Genomic DNA, 19,398 nt, shown 5'->3' on the forward strand with positions numbered 1-19,398 from the left:
GTTCATTCCCCACGGGGGGACCAGGATGAATATGTATGAACTTTCCAATTTGTAAGTCGCTCTGGATAAGAGCGTCTGCTAAATGACTTAAATGTAAATGTAATGTAAATGCAAAGTCATAGGATGTCACCTTTCCAACAAGTCAGTTCGTCAAATTTCTGCCCTGCTCGAGCTGCCCCGGTCAACTGTAAGTGCTGTTATTGTGAAGTAGAAACGTCTTGGAGCAACAACGGCTCAGCTGCGAAGTGGTAGGCCACACAAGCTCACAGAAAGGGACCGCAGAGTGCTGTCCTCGGTTGGTTGTAACACTCACTACTGAGTTCCAAACTGCCTCTGGAAGCAACATCAGCACAATAACTGTTTGTCGGGAGCTTCATGAAATCTGTTACCATGGCTGAGCGTCGGCTGGAGTGGTGTAAAGCTCACCGCCATTGGACTCTGGAGCAGTGGTAATGCGTTCTCTGGAGTGATGAATCGCGCTTCACCATCTGGCAGTCCGACGGACGAATCTGGGTTTGGCGGATGTCAGGAGAACGCTAGCTGCTCGACTGCATAGTGCCAACTGTAAAGTTTGGTGGAGGAGGAATAATGTTCTGGGGCTGTTTTTCATGGTTCGGGCTAGGCCCCTTAGGTCCAGTGAAGGGACATCTTAACGCTACAGCATACAATGACATTCTAGACGATTCTGTGCTTCCAACTTTGTGGCAACAGTTTGGGGAAGGCCCTTTCCTGTTTCAGAATTATAATGCCCATGTGCACAAAGTGAGGTCCAAACAGAATTGCTTTGTTGAGATCAGTGGGGAAGAATTTGACTGGCCAGCACAGAGCCCTGACCTCAACCCCATCGAACACTTGTGGGATGAATTGGAACGCTAACTGCAAGCCAGGCCTAATCACCCAACATCGGTGCCTGACCTCACGAATGCTCTTGTGGCTGAATGGAAGACCCCGCAGCAATGTTCCAACATCTAGTGGAAAGCCTTCCCAGAACAGTGGAGGCTCCTATAGCGGCAAAGGAAGGACCAACTCTCTATTCATGCCTATGATTTTGGAATGAGATGTTGGACGAGCAGGTGTCCATATACTTTTGGTCATGTAGTGCATGTGTAGGCCTACATATACAGTACCCTCCCAATACGCTAAACAGATCTAGGTTCAAATATTATTTAAAATCTTGCTTTACCTCTCTGGAATGCAAGCTGGGTGAGGGTTGCACTTTTTAAAAATGTTCTATTGGTTCCTTTGCAACATGCAAGCTCAGTTTAAGCACAAGGGGGAATAAGAATCATATTGTACACCATACTCCTCATTCTTGTTAGCCTGATCCCAGGCGACAGTCTCACACCCAGAACTGATGGTTTTTGGCACAGTCCCCGTCTTCTCCTTCATGCCAAATAACTAAAACAGCCACTCCCCGCTGTATCCGCCTGTGGTCACCCGGACGAAAAGGTTCATTATCTATTGTCGAGGTTCATTATCTTTGGGCTTTGCTCATTGCAGTTCACTTGACTGTATCATGATTCAGGGAAACTGTAGCTCCAACAGGTAGGAACAGACATTTTCTTAAAGGAACATTTATCATAATACACTACCAACTACACTGCTATACTTTCACATCTTTGAAACATCTTTGGCATTTTTACCACAAAGAAAACTTCTGAGACAGTCATATCATTACTATCACGTATACTCCCCTCTCCGGCCTCTAGGTCATCAGGCTGCTGATTATCCCGCACACCTGTCACCATCGTCTCGCGCACCTGCACCTCATGACACTCACCTGGACTCCATCACCTCCTTGATTATCTTCCCTATATCTGTCACTCCCCTTGGTTCTGTCCTCGGGTGTTGTTGACTCTGTTTTCACATTCGTTACAAATACAGAGTGAGTCATTTCCCTTTCATTCTATAACCACCATGGAAACCATCAAATGGCAAAGCCAAGTTTTCAAACTAAGTTTAATACTTAATGTCATCATTGCACATTTAGTATAACCGTGGGGATAATACATTACAGGACATGACTACAGTATTTTGTAGTATCAATATATTTACACATTTACGGTTTTAGGGATTAACTAATAATATTAGTCATCATTTCCCTAATGACCACAACACCAAAGATGATGGTTATTATGACACAGATGGCGAGCGTAACAAAAATATTAGACAGACAGACGTACAATACAAAATGAGACACACAAACAAAGTAACATACATTTATCTTCCCTGGGTAAAAAAAAACACCACAGTAATGCCCCACAAACAATGTGCCTTCAGAAAGTATTCACACCCCTTGAATTTTTTCACATTTTGTTGAGTTACAGCCTGAATTTGAAATGTATTGAAATTAGATTTTTCTGTCACTGGCCTACACACAATGCCGCATAATGTCAAAGTGGACTTTTTTGGTCTGGGTTTGGTTCCGATTTTTTTCCGGTCTGGACCAGCCTTGATTTGGCCCAAACATAGACGTCTATAAATTACGTATTTTCAACTTTCATTCAGAACCAAAAAATGTACCTGATTTAAACATCCAGAAAATACCTATTTTCAACGACCGGAAAATACCTATTTTAAACTTCCATTCAGAGCTTAAATTGAACCCAACTTCAACGTCTGGAAAAAATACTTATTTTAGACGTTTTTTCAACTTCATTTTGCTTACTGGGATTATTCTTGTAATGGCAGCCATTTTTTTCCGCCTAGGTCTGCAGAACGGCCAGGACTGGCCCTGAATACTAGTATCCCAATAATGTACAAATCTTAAACATCTTTAGTAGCACTGTATTCAATTAAAAATGCAGTGGTGTTCACATAACCTAAACTATGTTAAGAATACTTTTACTTTTAAGGTAACACTGGCTGAGATAATGGATGGGCTGGATATGCCGGAAGATGAGTTTGGATTGGTCTGCCATGTAGCCTGCTTCTGTCTATAACGTGAGCTGCTCAGTATGTCTTGATAGTCCTTTCTACCGCCGTGTAAGACAACATTATCAATCGAGAACTACAAAAGTTTTGCTACATTTCTCAACAACATTGATGCTCTAAATTTTTGCTGTCTTTTTTGGGGGTTTACCGAACATCACTTTTCCACTTTGTTATACTTCAAGCAAGTTCAGCCAAGACTAGCTAACTAGTAACATTAGCTGAGATGGAAGTTAGCAAAAAAATCTATGGAAGATTTTGACACTCTCCCAGAAGTAACGGTATCGAGGTCGGAGGAATTAGTCTTCGGTACAGGTGTCCAAATAACCCCTTCGAAACCCCACAAAACTACAGAGTTTAATGCAGCAGGCATTAAGGATATTACCACGGATGTGAAACTGTTGAAAAATAAAGTTGATGCCCTGACAAAAGAAAACGAGGAGCTGCGCACAGCCAGTGCTGAACTGGACCGATACAAGCGCCGATGGGGGCCGAGACTGAACAGGCTACCTGAAACTGATGGTGAGAATATCAGAGGGATTGTGATTGACATTATTGGGAAGGTTGTTCCATATCCCCCTGCTGTGAACATTGCTGTAGATGTTGTACACCCTCTCGGAGATAAGAGAAAGGAGATGAACAGACACAGACAGGTCATCATGATGTTTGCGTTGAGGAACGTGAGAGACGAGGTGTGGAGAGCTGCCAAACTTGCGCCGATCTACAGGGAGAAAGGCATTCGCTTTAAAGAAGATTTGAGCAAGCGCGACAGGGATGCCCATGCGAAGCTGTGGCCACAGGTCGATGAGGCAAGACGCAGGGAGAAAAAAAGCCTCCTTTCGCGAGAGGTTTGCTGTCATTGACGACCACAGGGTGGAGCCACGTGACTGACTGATTTATGCTTCATGAGTTGGCCTGCTTATACTAATGAAGCCATATACCGTTTCAACTGGTGAGTTTATTCATGCAATCGTTTATCTGAACACCGCATATAGGTGATATTGCATAGGGCCATACTGTCCGTAGTGGCGAGTTTTGAATGTGAACATTAACCAACGTAAGCACACTGATTTTTGATTCTCACTTGATGGCATACTAAGATATCAGTTAGCTTTTATTCATTTCGTTTTGTTTCAAGATTGATATTATGTAAGTAAATCTCCATTTATTTTTCATATGGCTTGATTAGCTGTCAAATATGTTTTTATTTTAAGTTTGAGAGTTCAATTGAAGATCTAAACTATTAATATAATATGTGTTATTACACGGTCTATCCATTTATTTTCCTTTTATGGTCGTTACTGTTCGTCTACGGTCGTTACTGTTCGTCAAGTACATTTTTGAAGGGCTTATGCTACCGTCATATTCAGGGTCGCCGTTTTTCTAGACAACTCTATCTCGGATACTCTGCTCTTCAACATTTCTTTGCTTTTTACTCTTGAACACCAGGGGTTTACATACCAATTTAAAACGCATTGAATTTTTGTTTTTGTAAAGATTCATTAAAGTCCAATTGTTTTTTATTTCAAGAGACGTGTTCCTCAGATGCTGACTTAAAAATGTTGGACTTCACAATGGGGTGACAAGATCATTTTTAGCCATGGCTCATCTCATTCTGCTGGTGTGGGAATACTTTTCAGACGGTTTCCAGGTACAGTTTAAGAAAGCAGGTGTGATGCCGAGGGTCACTGGATAACTATTGTTTTCGAATATAAAAGGGTCATGTTACATATTGGTAAATATTTATGGTTATAACATACAGTCAAAAAACTATATTCTTCTAACATCTATTAGTGAAGTCTTAATTGAATTGAAAAACAAATATTCTACAGATAACATTATTGCTGGAGGGGATTAAAATGTTGCTCCTCATGACTGGATGGATAGGTATCCCACCAGGCATTCAGCCCATTGTTTTAATAACTTAATTCTACATTTCTGCTCCAACTTCAACTTTCCGACATTTGGCGTTCACAGAATCCAACTTTAAAACAATTTTCTTGGTTCAACTCTACAACTAGCGACAGACAATTAAAATCTAGAATTGATAATTGGTTGGCATCTTCCAATCTTATGAATCTTGTCAGTGAATGTAGTATTTCCTCAGCTCCTCTGACAGACCATTGTTCCATTATTCTTTCCTTTTATTTTGATAATGACAAGAGATTTTCTAAAGCATACTGGAAATGTAACTCTTTTCTTTTAAAGAATGAGTCATTTGGTTTACAGCCTAAAGCTCTTACCAGAGAGACCTGTCTCGATCCTGCTCTTTCTTCTACTAACAAATGGGAAATGATTAAATTCAGAATTCAATGTCTTGCCATCACTACTGGTAAAATGGTAGCTCAGAAAAGATTCTCCAAGCAGATGTTGATATTAACAGGCTGAGCAATAAACTAGATTTAAATGAAGATGAAAAAGGAACAGGGTGCCTTCATCCGTTCAAAGGCCAAATGGATTAAAAAAGTTGAAAAAACATCTTATTTCTTTCATTTGGAGAAGAGTAGGCAGACTAGGAATAGTATTACATCCATCTATGTAAATGACACTATATCTGATGATCTTGAAGTGATTAATAAGAAAATACTCTTTCTACAGTTCACTATATCAATCTCATCTTTCAGAAGGCGACTTGAATTCCTTTTTTGATTCAGTTAATAACTCGGTTAACCCTATAGAAGAAAGGTTTAAGAAACTCTGTGATTCTGATATAGATATTACTTAGTTGGACTAAGCCATTAAACAAAAGCCTATAGGTAAATCTCCTGGACCGGATGGCATGACTCCTGAATTCTATCAACATTTTTGGCCTGATATTAGAGAGTTATTGCTTTTGGTCTATCAAGAGGGTATTGCTAATGCTATCTTACCACCTTCTTTGAGAACAGGGACTAATAGTTGTTATACCCAAACCCAAAGAAGGACTCTCTTTACCTGGACAATTGGAGACCAATCACGTTGTTGGCAACTGACTATAAGTTACTAGCCCATGTCTATGCCAATAGGCTGGGAAAAGGCCTTGATGATATAATCAGTGAAACTCAATCAGCATTCATTAAAAGGAAGCAGTATCCATAACCATATACGATTGGTTTTAAATATTTTAGATTACAGTGTTCATAGAAGATGGATTTATAATGTTTTTAGATTTTTTTTTTAAGGCTTTTGACACTTTAGAACACAACTTTTAATTTAGAACTCTCTACTTTTGGGAGGATTTCTGTTAAGTGATAAGGATGATGTACTGTATAATGATATTAGCAGTTCGGTGGCTATTAGTAATGGTACATCCCCTTGTTTCTCTATTGCTAGAGGATTTAGATAGGGTTGTCCAATCTCCCCTCTTATTTATTTTAGCCACAGATTTACTAGCCATATTTCTTAACAAATCTGAGAATTTAAAATGGATCCGTATTTTTGGTAAAGATATAAATATCAGTCAATTTGCAGATGATACTGCCCTTTTCCTAAAGGATAGAGCGTCTATTCCCTTGGCTATTGACAGAATCAAGAAATGTTCTATGGCCTCTGGGTTGACTCTCAACCTTAACAAATGTGATCTCATGACAATTCTTTGCTGTGACTCCGTCAACATTGCCTTCGTCAACATTGCCTCCATACCTGTTAAAAAGGAAGTTAAATATTTAGGAATTGTTATCACTAAAAACATTTCAGATAGAGAATCTTTAAACATCGATAATAGGATTAATTCCATGAGAGTTTCATTAAGTCAGTGGAAGCAATGTGATCTCAATTTTGGGTCGTATTTTTTTGTCCAAGACAGATGGTTTATCTAGAACCATTTACCCAAGTCAGTCCCTTTTTCTTTCTTCTAATAACATTAAAAAAAGTAAATTCTGTTATATTAAGATTTGTTTGGAGGAATAAAACACACTATATTCAGAAATCACAATTAGTAAGACTATGATCGTGGAGATTTACAGGCTATTGATTTTGAGTCGTTAGTGGGTGCTTTTAGAATTAAATGGTTGATATTATGTCTGTCTAATCCTACTTCTATGTGGTATCATATCCCTAACAGTCTGTTTAATAAACTTGGTGGACTTAAATTCCTAAAGAAATGTGATTTTGACCCTCCAAAATTACCTGGGAAATTGTCTAAGTTTCACCAGCTAATGTTATTTTTCTGGAAAATTATATTCAAGCACAATTTCCCCCCCCACAAAACATTGATTTGGAATAATAGAGTTATTAAATTAATAGGAAATCCATTTTCAAAGGCCTTTGGTTTGACAAGGGTATTCATTTTGTATGTGATTTGGTAGACGACACTGGGGAGTTTTTGCCATTCGATGAGTTCATTGGTAAATTTCAGGTTAATATTACTCAGAGAGAATATATTAAGGTTTGCAAAGCAATTCCACTTCCTTTACTTGGACTTACTAAGAACAGTTTGCTTTATTATGAGGTTGTTCCCTCTTTTCCAAGTTTACAAATGAATCACTTGAACCTTTTGGGGAAAAAATGCAACAATAAGTGGATACGATTGGCTGTTAATTAAGTAATTTTTGGTGATTATAATTCAATATATTGCTATGGAAGTGACCAACCCATGCTATGGTCAAAAGCGACTACCTTTTAGCTTACTTGTCTAGTTATCCCTGTTAAATGATTTCTTGCACAAAAGATTCTATTTTGACAAAATGCCTTGTGTTTTTTGTTCCTCTGATTCAGAATCTATAGAGCATTTATTTTTGTCATGCCGCCATTCTAGTAAACTATGGATTGAAATTCATGAATGGTTGTGTATAAAATCTCCAGAATTACCTATGTTTATCTTTGATGATGTTAAAATGACATTTTGCTTATCCTTGTAATTCCGATCCTAACTGTTTTATTAACATTATTATTCTCTTGGCAAAATATTATATTCACAAATGTAAATGCGGTGGGAAGATTCCTTATTTTGTAGGTTTTTTTCCATTGACCTTTTACAATTTTATAAATCTATCAAACTTGTGAAACTTAAAAAGTTGGAAGAATTCATATCTCTGAAAAAGTCATGTCTCTCATTGCCTTGTCACATTAATAATGTCCTGAATTATTCTATTTGGGGGGGGTTCGCCTGGTGTTCTATTATATCATTTCTTTCATTGTATTCACAGGAATGTCCCTGTATTGATGTGTAATATTGTTATTATTGTTGCCATTCAAAAATAAAATGTATTCAAATCAGAAATCCATTTGCGTTGCTAGTTATAGCCTAATGTTACCTAGCTAACATTGAACCTATTTGGTTAGCTTTAGCTTTACCACCACAGCTACCTGCAGATTCATACTACAGCTATGACAATGTTTCTATTGATTGTAGTTGGAGTTGGGATTATGCCGGCTCATTGTTTAGCTACAGGTCTAAACAAAAAGACTCAACTTCGCCAGATGATTACATCGAGTTAGCCAGGTGTGACCGGGGTGAATTACAGACATCTTTTGTATTTCATGAACAAGTGTACATGTCTAGACAATAGTGACCCATCCACTTAGCTAGATGGGGCCGTGGGGTGGTTACACATGACCCATCAATATGGACAGGTTTGTCTGGGTAAGCGTCATCTAATAACTATAAAATATTTTACAAATATTTTTATCTGGACTCTTTCTGTTTTTATATTACTACGCAAGTAACCATTTCACTGTACCGTTTACACCTTAAATAAACATAGATTTTATTTGATATAGTGTGTGTTTACCAGAGATAGTAATGTGTTGAACAACATGACCTGCAACAATGTCATATTAGGATATAGGACTAGATAAAGTATATTTTTACCTGGAGTTTTTCCTTATTGTAGGCTACTACTTTTACCCCTTGCTCACATGTGAATCCTTAAAGAGATGGGTGAGGCTTAAGAGGGTGTGAACAATGTTGAATGGGTGTAGACAAAGAAGAGCTCTCCAGTAGGTGTACCAAAACATTAATAGCAATTTTCTCAAAAATAGGGTTACAAGTTCATCAACATTCAAAGCAGAATACATTTTCCATTGTTCCTCAACTGCAGTGTATCAAATACCATTTTCTAGCTCTGAGTCTCTACTTTCTCTACTTTCATCCAATGTAAAAAATAAAAAATAAAACATTTGCTACATAGGACCGAATCCAGGTGGTGGGTCACAAATTGAAACAAGAGAAGCTTCTGTGTCAAATTATACGGCAATATACTGCAAGTCATAAATCAGCATGTCAACGTAGGTATTTTATGATTAACCGCATGAGCACTACAGTTATTTCATACGAACTTCTCTTAAACTAGCATGTAGCATATGAGCAGACATGTTCTTATCAAGTTTGACCTATCTTTTTCAACAACACATTTACAGCATTACTGTACTAAAAGAAGCTTTGATCACACAATCACCGACCTGTCTTGGAATGAATAGCCTGACTGTCAGTCTCAATGAGGTAATACTTGTTATGAAGTGCTTTTAAAGTTTCTTGATAAATAACATAATTTGTACCTGTTAGTGCTGGCTCATATTCTACTGCTAGATTCTGTATTCTGTCACAGTCATAATTCACTTGTAAGAACTAACAAAATTGCATCGCAAAGTCCTACAGATATTGAGAATAATGGCAGTGAAGGCACGTGACAGGGGTTTGGAAAAGTTTTTTTTTTTTTTAAAGGAACATTTGATGGTTTCACAGGCTGCTATTCCTTTAATGCCAAAATGCCTCAATACACGCTTAGTCAGCCTATTACCAAATATGCTTGTTAATGATAGATATGCCTGTTAATGTAACTCCCTTCAGCACACCACTTATTTCTGTATGAACAATATTATTTTGTTTCCTTGTTGCACCCAATAGGGTAGCCTGGGTTAAGTCCATACCACGATTATGTATACGGTCAATTCACTATGAGACTTACTGGCTACAATAGCATGTACTTAATATTGATTGAATTAAATCAAGAATTCAGCTTTGAGTGAATCTGATTAATGGTGCATAACAGGCAACCAAATAAGTGCTAGCCCAGGCCTGGGCAAATTCGTATATTAGTCTTACAACCAGTTGACTAAATTCTAGAAGCCACTAGTATCTATAATGAATATAATTCAGTTGACTAGATTTTTGAATCTAGAATGACTAGAATTCAGTTGACTAGATTCAGGCCAATCAGGCTGTTTGTTTAACCTTCCCCTGATCCTCCACCTTCCTGATGGCTGCCTGGATGGCTTCCTGGTCTCCCAGGAGCTGCATGGGTTTGGTGGGCCGGAAGTTCTCATCCAGCTCAATCAGAATGGGCGTTCCTGTGGGTAACGTCACGTTGACGATATCAGCATCTGATATACCTGTTGAAATAATAGAGATCATGTTTGATTTGTAGTGTCGTGCTGCTGTGAACCACAGTAAACAAACAACCCGTGGCATACTATTATACTATCACCATGACGATAATATAACCATTATGTTAGTACAGCTTAATCCCATATTCTTATGTAAAGCTTTTCTGATTTCTGTACACGGGCTATCTGAAGTAAACTTATCTGAAGGCTCAATAACCAATTAAAACCAAATCAAAATAAACAGATAAGGGAATAACTTTCTTATGTGCAACAGACTACTATAGGACTATAACGTAGGTCATCTTTGACAACAAATGAGCAAGACAAAAATTCCTGCTATATAGCATAGATGATTTATAATTAATATCCCCATTACATCACTGTCTATAAAGTTACAGGGTGACCAGTGGAGGAGCTAAAAGGTCAATGTGGATCTCATGGCAGTAGCCTGATGTAACATAAACCTAGTGCCCTTTTTGTACAAGTTCAACCACGTGCCATTTCTGGAACTCATATATACTGCTATAAACCAAATGGGAGTGAATGATAGTTACGAACTAGGCCTAAAGCATAGAGGGCCTAGCGAACTCCCTTTGTAGATTCAAACATTCAAATGGAAGTGAAAGAGAAAGTGGCCATGCAGCTCTTACTCAAATCTGCAGTAACAAAAGAGAACTAAAAAGGACAATAGAAGTGCAGCAAATGTCAATGGTAATAATGGTGGAGCTGATGCAGTCAAGCCTAGTGTGGTTGCGCACGCACACACACGCACACACACACACACACACACACACACACACACCAGTTATACCTTGTAAGTGTTTCAGCAGTGCCCTGCAGCTATTCCCATGCCCAGAGATGAGCACCGATTTCCCCTGTTTGATCTCCGGCACAATGGTGCCATCCCAGTATGGCTGGAGCCTCTCTAAGACATCCTTCAGGCTCTCCGACTTAGGGAGATCCTCTTTAGAAACATCGCAAGTAGAATACCGCCGGTCGTTGTAGATCTCCAGAAAGTAAGGGTGTGATTTGTCGATAGGCGGCGGCGTGAGGTCGTAACTCCTCCTCCACTGTTTCACCTGCTCCTCACCGTGGTTTAGGGCCATCTCGGCGCGGTTGAGTCCGATCAGAGCACCATAATGGCGCTCATTCAGCCTCCACGATTTCACCACTGGGACCCACTCCTGCCCCATGGCCTCTAGCAGCAGCCAGGCTGTGTGGATGGAGCGGCTGAGCAGGGATGTGAAGACCACATCCAAGTGGTAGCCTGCATCTCTTAGGAGGTGACCGCACGCTAGGGCCTCCTTTACCCCATCCTCACTCAGCCTCTGGTCCACCCAGCTGCAGAAGCGGTTCTCTTTGGTCCAGGCCCCTTCTCCATGCCTCATCACAAAGACTTTGTACTTGGACATCCGGAAAGACTGGCTGGCAGCAGGAGCCTGTACTGTACACAAACAAACAATGGGTTGAATTATAGGACATCCGGAAGGACAGGCTGGCAGCAGGAGCCTGTACTGTACACAAACAAACAATGGGTTGAATTATAGGACATCCGGAAGGACAGGCTGGCAGCAGGAGCCTGTACTGTACAAAAACAAACAATGGGTTGAATTATAGAAGCTGAGGGTGCAGGTTCAGTTACATAATGCACTGGACTGTGACTGTGGCCAGCTAACATCGTCAGTCACTTAGCACACAACTTAAATAAAAATTATTCAACTAGTCTAAAATAGGCTACTTGATGAGTTTCAACAACCTAAATGTACAGCAGCAATTCAGTGGTGCTTTGTATTATTACCCGTGCTTCATTTGAGCCGGAACCGCTCAGTTTTGGACTGCTTTGTTCCACAACCTATTTGATTGAATAATAGCCACCTTATTTTCACTTTTTTGCAATGTAAAAATTAGAATAAAAGCGGTCAAAGTTCAATCCCAGCAGGTTGGGCCAGCCGGGCTTATGAATCAAGTTGGGCCGGCCTGGGCTTATGATTTGACCAACATAGTAACCTGTTTGAAACCAACGCTTGGCCATGGCTGTATGAGAAGCTCGCCTGTATCTCACAGAACTAGAATGAGATCAACTTGATATGATCTCTCTCCCTCTACGCTGATAGACATGAGCCTGCAACTCTCATCTCTCCAGCGTTGCACCATCACTTATTTCCATACAGAATCATAGCCGTGCGAATTGCAATACATTTGCCAAAGTTATAGAAGTGCTGCTGTCACGGGAAAACACAAGGTTAGAAAGCAAATGGCTCCTGATGAAAAGAGACGACTCAAATCTGTCTGCTTTAAGCTAAAAGAATACTTGATTTACTTTGTAAAGTTAAAAAAGAGAGAGATAGGCTTTTGGCACAGACGCATTGGCCATCAGCAACGTGTGAGCTGCGCATCATTGGGTGATTCAGTGAAATTGGAACGCATTTTCCAGACTATAATTCCCTCATATTGTAGCCTACAATATATCTCCACACACCTAGGCCTACAACCTGGCCTCAGAGCATTTCGTATTATTCTGTACGTAAATACGTGAACAATGCTTTTAGTATGGTATGTATTCATTTGTGGATGTCCATCACCCATTTCGTATGATATGTTAAAAATTACAATTCTGATTATAGGTCACAAATTTGAAAAATGTACATTATGTTATGAATTCGCAACAATGTCTTATATGTTACGAATTTGCAAACGTACAATATGTTATGAATTTGCAAAACGTACAATATGTTACAACTTTGCAAAACTAATGTTACGAATTCTAGCTTGCTAACGTTAGCTAGGCTAGGGGACATAGGTTAGGGTTAAGTTTAGAAGTTAGATTAAAGGTTTAAGGTTAGGGTTAGCTAAAAGCGTAAAGGTTAGTAGAAGGGTTAGCTAAAAAGGCTAGGGTCAGTAATTGCAAAGCAGCAAAAAATTAGTAAGTTGAAAAGTTGCTAATTAGCAAAAAATTGTCTGTGATGAGATTCGAACTTGCAACCTTTGGGTTGCTAGACATTTGCGTTGCCAGACGTTTGCGTTATACTTAAAAAGGTAGTTGAAAAGTTGTTAATTAGCTAAACTCATCAAAAAAAGAAACGTCCCTCTTTCAGGACCCTGTCTTTCAAAGATAATTCGTAAAAATCCAAATAACTTCACAGATCTTCATTGTAAAGGTACACTGTTTCCCATGCTTGTTCAATGAACCATAAACAAATAATGAACATGCACCTGTGGAACGATGGTTAAGACACTAACAGCTTACAGACGGTAGGCAATTATGGTCACAGTTATGAAAACTTAGGACACTAAAAGAGGCCTTTCTACTGACTCTGAAAAACACCAAAAGAAAGATGCCCAGGGCCCCTGCTCATCTGCTTGAACGTGCCTTAGGCATGCTGCAAGGAGGCATGAGGACTACAGATGTGGCCAGGGCAATAAATGGCAATGTACATACTATGAGACGCCTAAGACAGCGCTACAAGGAGACAGGACTGACAGCTGATCGTCCTCACAGTGGCAGACCACATGTAACAACACCTGTACAGGATCGGTACATCCGAACATCACACCAGCGGGATAGGTACAGGATGGCAACAACAACTGCCCGAGTTACACCAGGAACGCACAATCCCTCCATCAGTGCTCAGACTGTCCGCAATAGGCTGAGAGAGGCTGGACTGAGGGCTTGTAGACCTGTTGTAAGGCAGGACCTCACCAGACATCACAGGCAACAACTTCGCCTATGGGCACAAACCCACCATCGCTGGACCAGACAGGACTGGCAAAAAGTGCTCTTCACTGACGAGTCGCAGTTTTGTTTCACCAGGGGTGATGGTCAGATTCGCATTTATCGTCGAAGGAATGAGCGTTACACCGAGGCCTGTACTCTGGAGCGGGATCGATTTGGAGGTGGAGGGCCCGTCATGGTCTGGGGTGGTGTGTCACAGCATCATCGGACTGAGCTTGTTGTCATTGCAGGCAATCTCAATGCTGTGTGTTACAGGGAAGACATCTTCCTCCCTCATACGATACCCTTCCTGCAGGCTCATCCTGACATGACCCTCCAGTATGACAATGCCACCAACCATACTGCTCGTTCTGTGCGCGATTTCCTGCAAGACAGAAATGTCAGTGTTCTGCCATGGCCAGCGAAGAGCCCGGATCTCAATCCCATTGAGCACGTCTGGTACCTGTTGGATCGGGGATGGAGGGCTATGGCCATTCCCCCCAGAAATGTCCGGGAACTTGAAGGTGCCTTGGTTGAAGAGCGGGGTAACATCTCACAGAAAGAACTGGCAAATCTGGTGCAGTCCATGAGGCGGCGATGCACTGCAGTACTTAATGCAGCTCATGGCCTCACCAGATACTGACTGTTACCTTTGATTTTGACCCCCCCTTGACCCCCCCTTATTCAATTTCTGTTAGTCACATGTCTGTGGAACTTGTTCAGTTTATGGTCTCAGTTGTTGAATCTTGTTATGTTCATACAAATATTTACATGTTAAGTTTGCTAAAAATAAATGCAGTTGACAGTTAAAGAAAGTTTCTTTTTTTGCTGAGTTTAGAATTGTCTGTGATGATATTTGAACCCAACCACCCCGATCAAACACCCTACTTAAGTAAGCATCTGTCTTATGTAACCATACCACACATAACTTATCACACTAAATGGAGTGTCTCAGATTCACATACAGAATAATACAAAATGCTCTGAGACCAGGTTGAGGCCTAGGCCATGGATGGATTCAAGACAAGGTTGTTTTTTATTGATCTCAGATTCTCAGTTTGTCTGTGTCAAAGTAAACTGTCATTTCGATCATTTGTGTGGTATCTGCCTAAGTCTCCTGTCATTGTATAAATGCATGAAATGCGTTCATAAAAGACCCCATTTTTCCCGGACCATAAACTACTAAAAATGTTCCCCATGTTTGCTACTTCTGCAAGTGCTTCTACTCTACGGCACTAGCAATTGCGATGATATGCATGCAATGCTTTATTATAAATGTTTTTTTTTTCTTCCAGATCCACTGAGGTCACCCTCCACCCGTGCATACGTTTTGTCACGGCACACACTATTAATTAAGCACTGTTATTAGTTACATGTACACAACTCCGCTTGCTATAAGCCTCATATTTTACTTGTATGCAACTCTATTGTTAATGAGCGTGATATCAGAAGCAGTAGCCATCATCAACATGGCTGATAGGTTTAAGGGGTGGGTCTGGTAGGTCAATAATTTCAAGTGGCATACTACAAACCAACACACGGTTATGTTAACCCAAGTTAAACATAATTGCACAGGGTAACGCTGAATCTAAACAACGAAATGTGGCTATTACACATTCCCTGTGTCGTAATGAATACGCAATACCATATTATTACATCATATCAACAGACAATAAAAGCAGCTAACGTTAGCTGGGATGCCTTGCACTTGTCATCTCATACATTGGTAGCCTACTCTGTCCAGAATCCAGATAGCGTGCATGCGTTTTTACGAGGGCATGCGTGTAAAGACGTTCAAGCTACAAAATGCGGGTCAATAACAATTAAAACTGAAAATGTATTACAATAATAGCATGGCTACTACCTTACCCTGCGTGAGTTACAAGTTTAGACCAATTGTCGTGCAGTCGTGACTGATGACAGATATTTGTAACACCATCCAGAGCGTTCAAAAGAAGTCCGCGACTGACAGCTTGTGGTCCAATCGAAGCGGTAAATCTCACATTTGGGCGGGATTTGTGTAACGTGTGCTGCCCATATATGGACGGATGAAAGGAACGGCTCGCGCTGTCTGGAACCGTCATCATGGAGGAAGAAGGCGTGGCATGGCATATTTAGCTGGCTACATTTTAAAAGTCACCGAATGTGGACATTATTAATAAGTATCTGCTATGTTAGTGTTTTGCCTGCAAAGAGGGAAATACTGTACTTTTTTTGTTAAAAAAACGACAGTATAAACTATGATTGATACACAATGCAAACAACATGCGCAGGCTCGCACGCACACACACGCATTCACTCACACACGCGCGCACTCACACAAACGCAGTGTTAACTTTGTGGGATGAACTGTGCAGTTGACTGTTGACAATGTGTAACGGATGTGAAATGGCTAGCTAGTTAGCGGTGGTGCGATGGGTAACGATGCTTCGTGGGTGACTGTTGTTGATGTTTGCAGAGGGTCTCTGGTTCGCGCCCGAGGGGACGGACTAAAGTTATACTGTTACACATGCAAGTGACAATTATAATACGATGTTAATAAGTGCTTTATTGACAGTAACACACTTTTATGAATAACTTCTAACTATCCAACATTGTGTGTGTCCATACTACATCATATAAATGCAATTTCATAACAAATTACATAAAAGTAATACATTACTTTCCATTAAAAATAAGACAATGTTTTCTATTGAATGACTAGAATTATTTTACTATCTTACTATGTAAAACTGCTACTTCCCTTACCTTCTCCTCCTTTTTGACAGTCTTGAGGTTGGCCTTTAAGTCAACAGACTTTGACCCTGGCTCCCAGCAGAGCCCCCAACATTGTTTCAGCTGATACTCTTACCCTCTTCAACTGAGGTCACTTTTTGCCCTTCAGCTCAATGATTTTCATGGTCAGATTTCCAATCTATATTGCCACATCGCAAGGTTTAAAAAATAAATGTCTCACATACCAACACGAATATGTACTGTCTGTACATTGATTTGATTCAAATTTTATTGTCAAAAAAATCTGTTTTGCTTTTATGGTAGCACATTATATTTTAGAATATTGACCAGAACAAAGGTTTAATATCTTCAGAGAGCTATACATTCACATAATAATATATCCCATACATGGATAGAGTGTGAATTGAAAGATCATACTGTGAATTTATCGGTTTGTAATATTTTAATTTGAGAATCTGTTGGTCTGGTACCTCTATGTCACTTTTGGAAACTTTAATTTGCGACATTGTACCGCTCTTCAAACAACAACCTCAATTTGCAGTACTTTACAAATATTCTGTGAAGAGAAAGCAGATTCGTACCTGAATATTCCGTACTCGTAATCAAAGTACCTAAATATACCTGAATATACTCATACTCATAGTACTGTTCCTGATTACATCGTAATATGTCTGTATATACTCATACTTATAGTACCTGTAGGTCCTGTACAGACAGCCCAGAGAGTTTGAGTGGTGGGACTCATTCACTCAGTGTGGTATCTCTGTCAACCACCATCTACTCTTTTTCAGCCACCAGCAGAGATGTGGCCTTCTTCACCAGTTTGGTCTGGGATACAATATTATAGGTACAAGTATTAATTACTTAGTAGTATAATACTATTATTATGTATTAGTAGTATAATCAGGGTTGGGTAATAACAGAAGACATGTAACAAGGATTATGTAATCAGATTCGAAAAATGAAGTAACTGTAATCAGACCAGATTACTTAAAAATATTTGTTATCGGATGACATTATTAAAACATCTGATTACATCTTGGATTACTTAATCTGATATGATACGTGGGCTGCAAGTGTTTGCCTTAAACACAGTGAAATGGCAGCTTTTTGAAAGATGTTCTGAGCCACACAGCTCGGAAGTCACCTTTCAGTGGGAATTTAAGCTTTTTCCTTCTGTTGTAATCTATTTAAAATCTCAAAAACTTCAGAATTTCCTCTCCTTGGTTGCTTTCACACAGAAACGTTTTTAACCAAAAAAGTCAGACCCCCACTCACTGAGAACTAAATCATCCCACATTTAATTATGATCCCTGTGTCAAAAGGACATTTTTAATTAGTCAACACAGCCCCATCCTGTTCACTTCCCAAGCACCGGGATGACACACATGACAAATCAGCTGCTTAGTCAGCTAATCTTTCATTTAAGTGCAAACGAGTACACTAAAATCTACCTGTCTGTCTTTGAAGACCGATCTACATTCAGAGTATTTGCACAAGTAATCATCCAACTCATGAAATTATCTGATTTCACTTGGATCTGTTACATCTGTCTATTAAAGAGTTTATTATACCTGACTGTTACGTTAAAGGTGAGTCAGACATTCAAATTACCCTTTCCTCTTCTACTGGACAGAATCTGTAGACACTGTCTCTAGCCGGCTACCACCCTGTGCTCTACCTTGCACCTTTGAGACTGCTGCCCCATGTACATAGAGTCATTGAACGCTGGTCACTTTAATAATGTTTCTATACTGTTTTAAAGACTTTATATGTATATACTGTATTCTAGTCATGGCTCATCCTATATAACTACTGCTAAACACACCTTTTCTATTTGCATATTGTCTATAAACACCATTCACCTGCATATATACACTGCTCAAAAAAATAAAGGGAACACTAAAATAACACATCCTAGATCTGAATGAATGAAATATTCTTATTAAATACTTTTTTCTTTACATAGTTGAATGTGCTGACAACAAAATCACACAAAAATTATCAATGGAAATCAAATTTATCAACCCATGGAGGTCTGGATTTGGAGTCACACTCAAAATTAAAGTGGAAAACCACACTACAGGCTGATCCAACTTTGATGTAATGTCCTTAAAACAAGTGAAAATGAGGCTCAGTAGTGTGTGTGGCTTCCACGTGCCTGTATGACCTCCCTACAATGCCTGGGCATGCTCCTGATGAGGTGGCGGATGGTCTCCTGAGGGATCTCCTCCCAGACCTGGACTAAAGCATCCGCCAACTCCTGGACAGTCTGTGGTGCAACGTGGCGTTGGTGGATGGAGCAAGACATGATGTCCCAGATGTGCTCAATTGGATTCAGGTCTGGGGAACGGGCGGGCCAGTCCATAGCATCAATGCCTTCCTCTTGCAGGAACTGCTGACACACTCCAGCCACATGAGGTCTAGCATTGTCTTGCATTAGGAGGAACCCAGGGCCAACCGTACCAGCATATGGTCTCACAAGGGATCTGAGGATCTCATCTCGGTACCTAATGGCAGTCAGGCTACCTCTGGCGAGCACATGGAGGGCTGTGCGGCCCCACAAAGAAATGCCACCCCACACCATGACTGACCCACCGCCAAACCGGTCATGCTGGAGGATGTTGCTGGCAGCAGAACGTTCTCCACGGCGTCTCCAGACTGTCACATGTGCTCAGTGTGAACCTGCTTTCATCTGTGAAGAGCACAGGGCG

The 19,398-nt window shown here is 40.1% G+C and overlaps 1 protein-coding gene across 1 annotated transcript; it reads right to left on the reverse strand.

Annotated features, from left to right (window-relative positions):
• Positions 1–1,941: 1,941 nt before the first annotated feature.
• Positions 1,942–15,939, reverse strand: LOC139540360 (bisphosphoglycerate mutase-like). The gene is made up of 3 exons (XM_071344142.1): positions 15,818–15,939; positions 11,048–11,680; positions 1,942–10,242 (listed from the first exon to the last, which is right to left on the reverse strand). The coding sequence occupies exons 2-3, from the start codon at positions 11,646–11,648 to the stop codon at positions 10,067–10,069; spliced, it is 777 nt and encodes a 258-aa protein (XP_071200243.1). The 5' UTR covers positions 11,649–11,680; positions 15,818–15,939; the 3' UTR covers positions 1,942–10,066.
• Between the last annotated feature and the right edge of the window lie 3,459 nt (positions 15,940–19,398).

This window comes from Salvelinus alpinus, chromosome 15 (assembly GCF_045679555.1).
Source record: "Salvelinus alpinus chromosome 15, SLU_Salpinus.1, whole genome shotgun sequence".
Taxonomy (NCBI): Eukaryota; Metazoa; Chordata; class Actinopteri; order Salmoniformes; family Salmonidae; genus Salvelinus; species Salvelinus alpinus.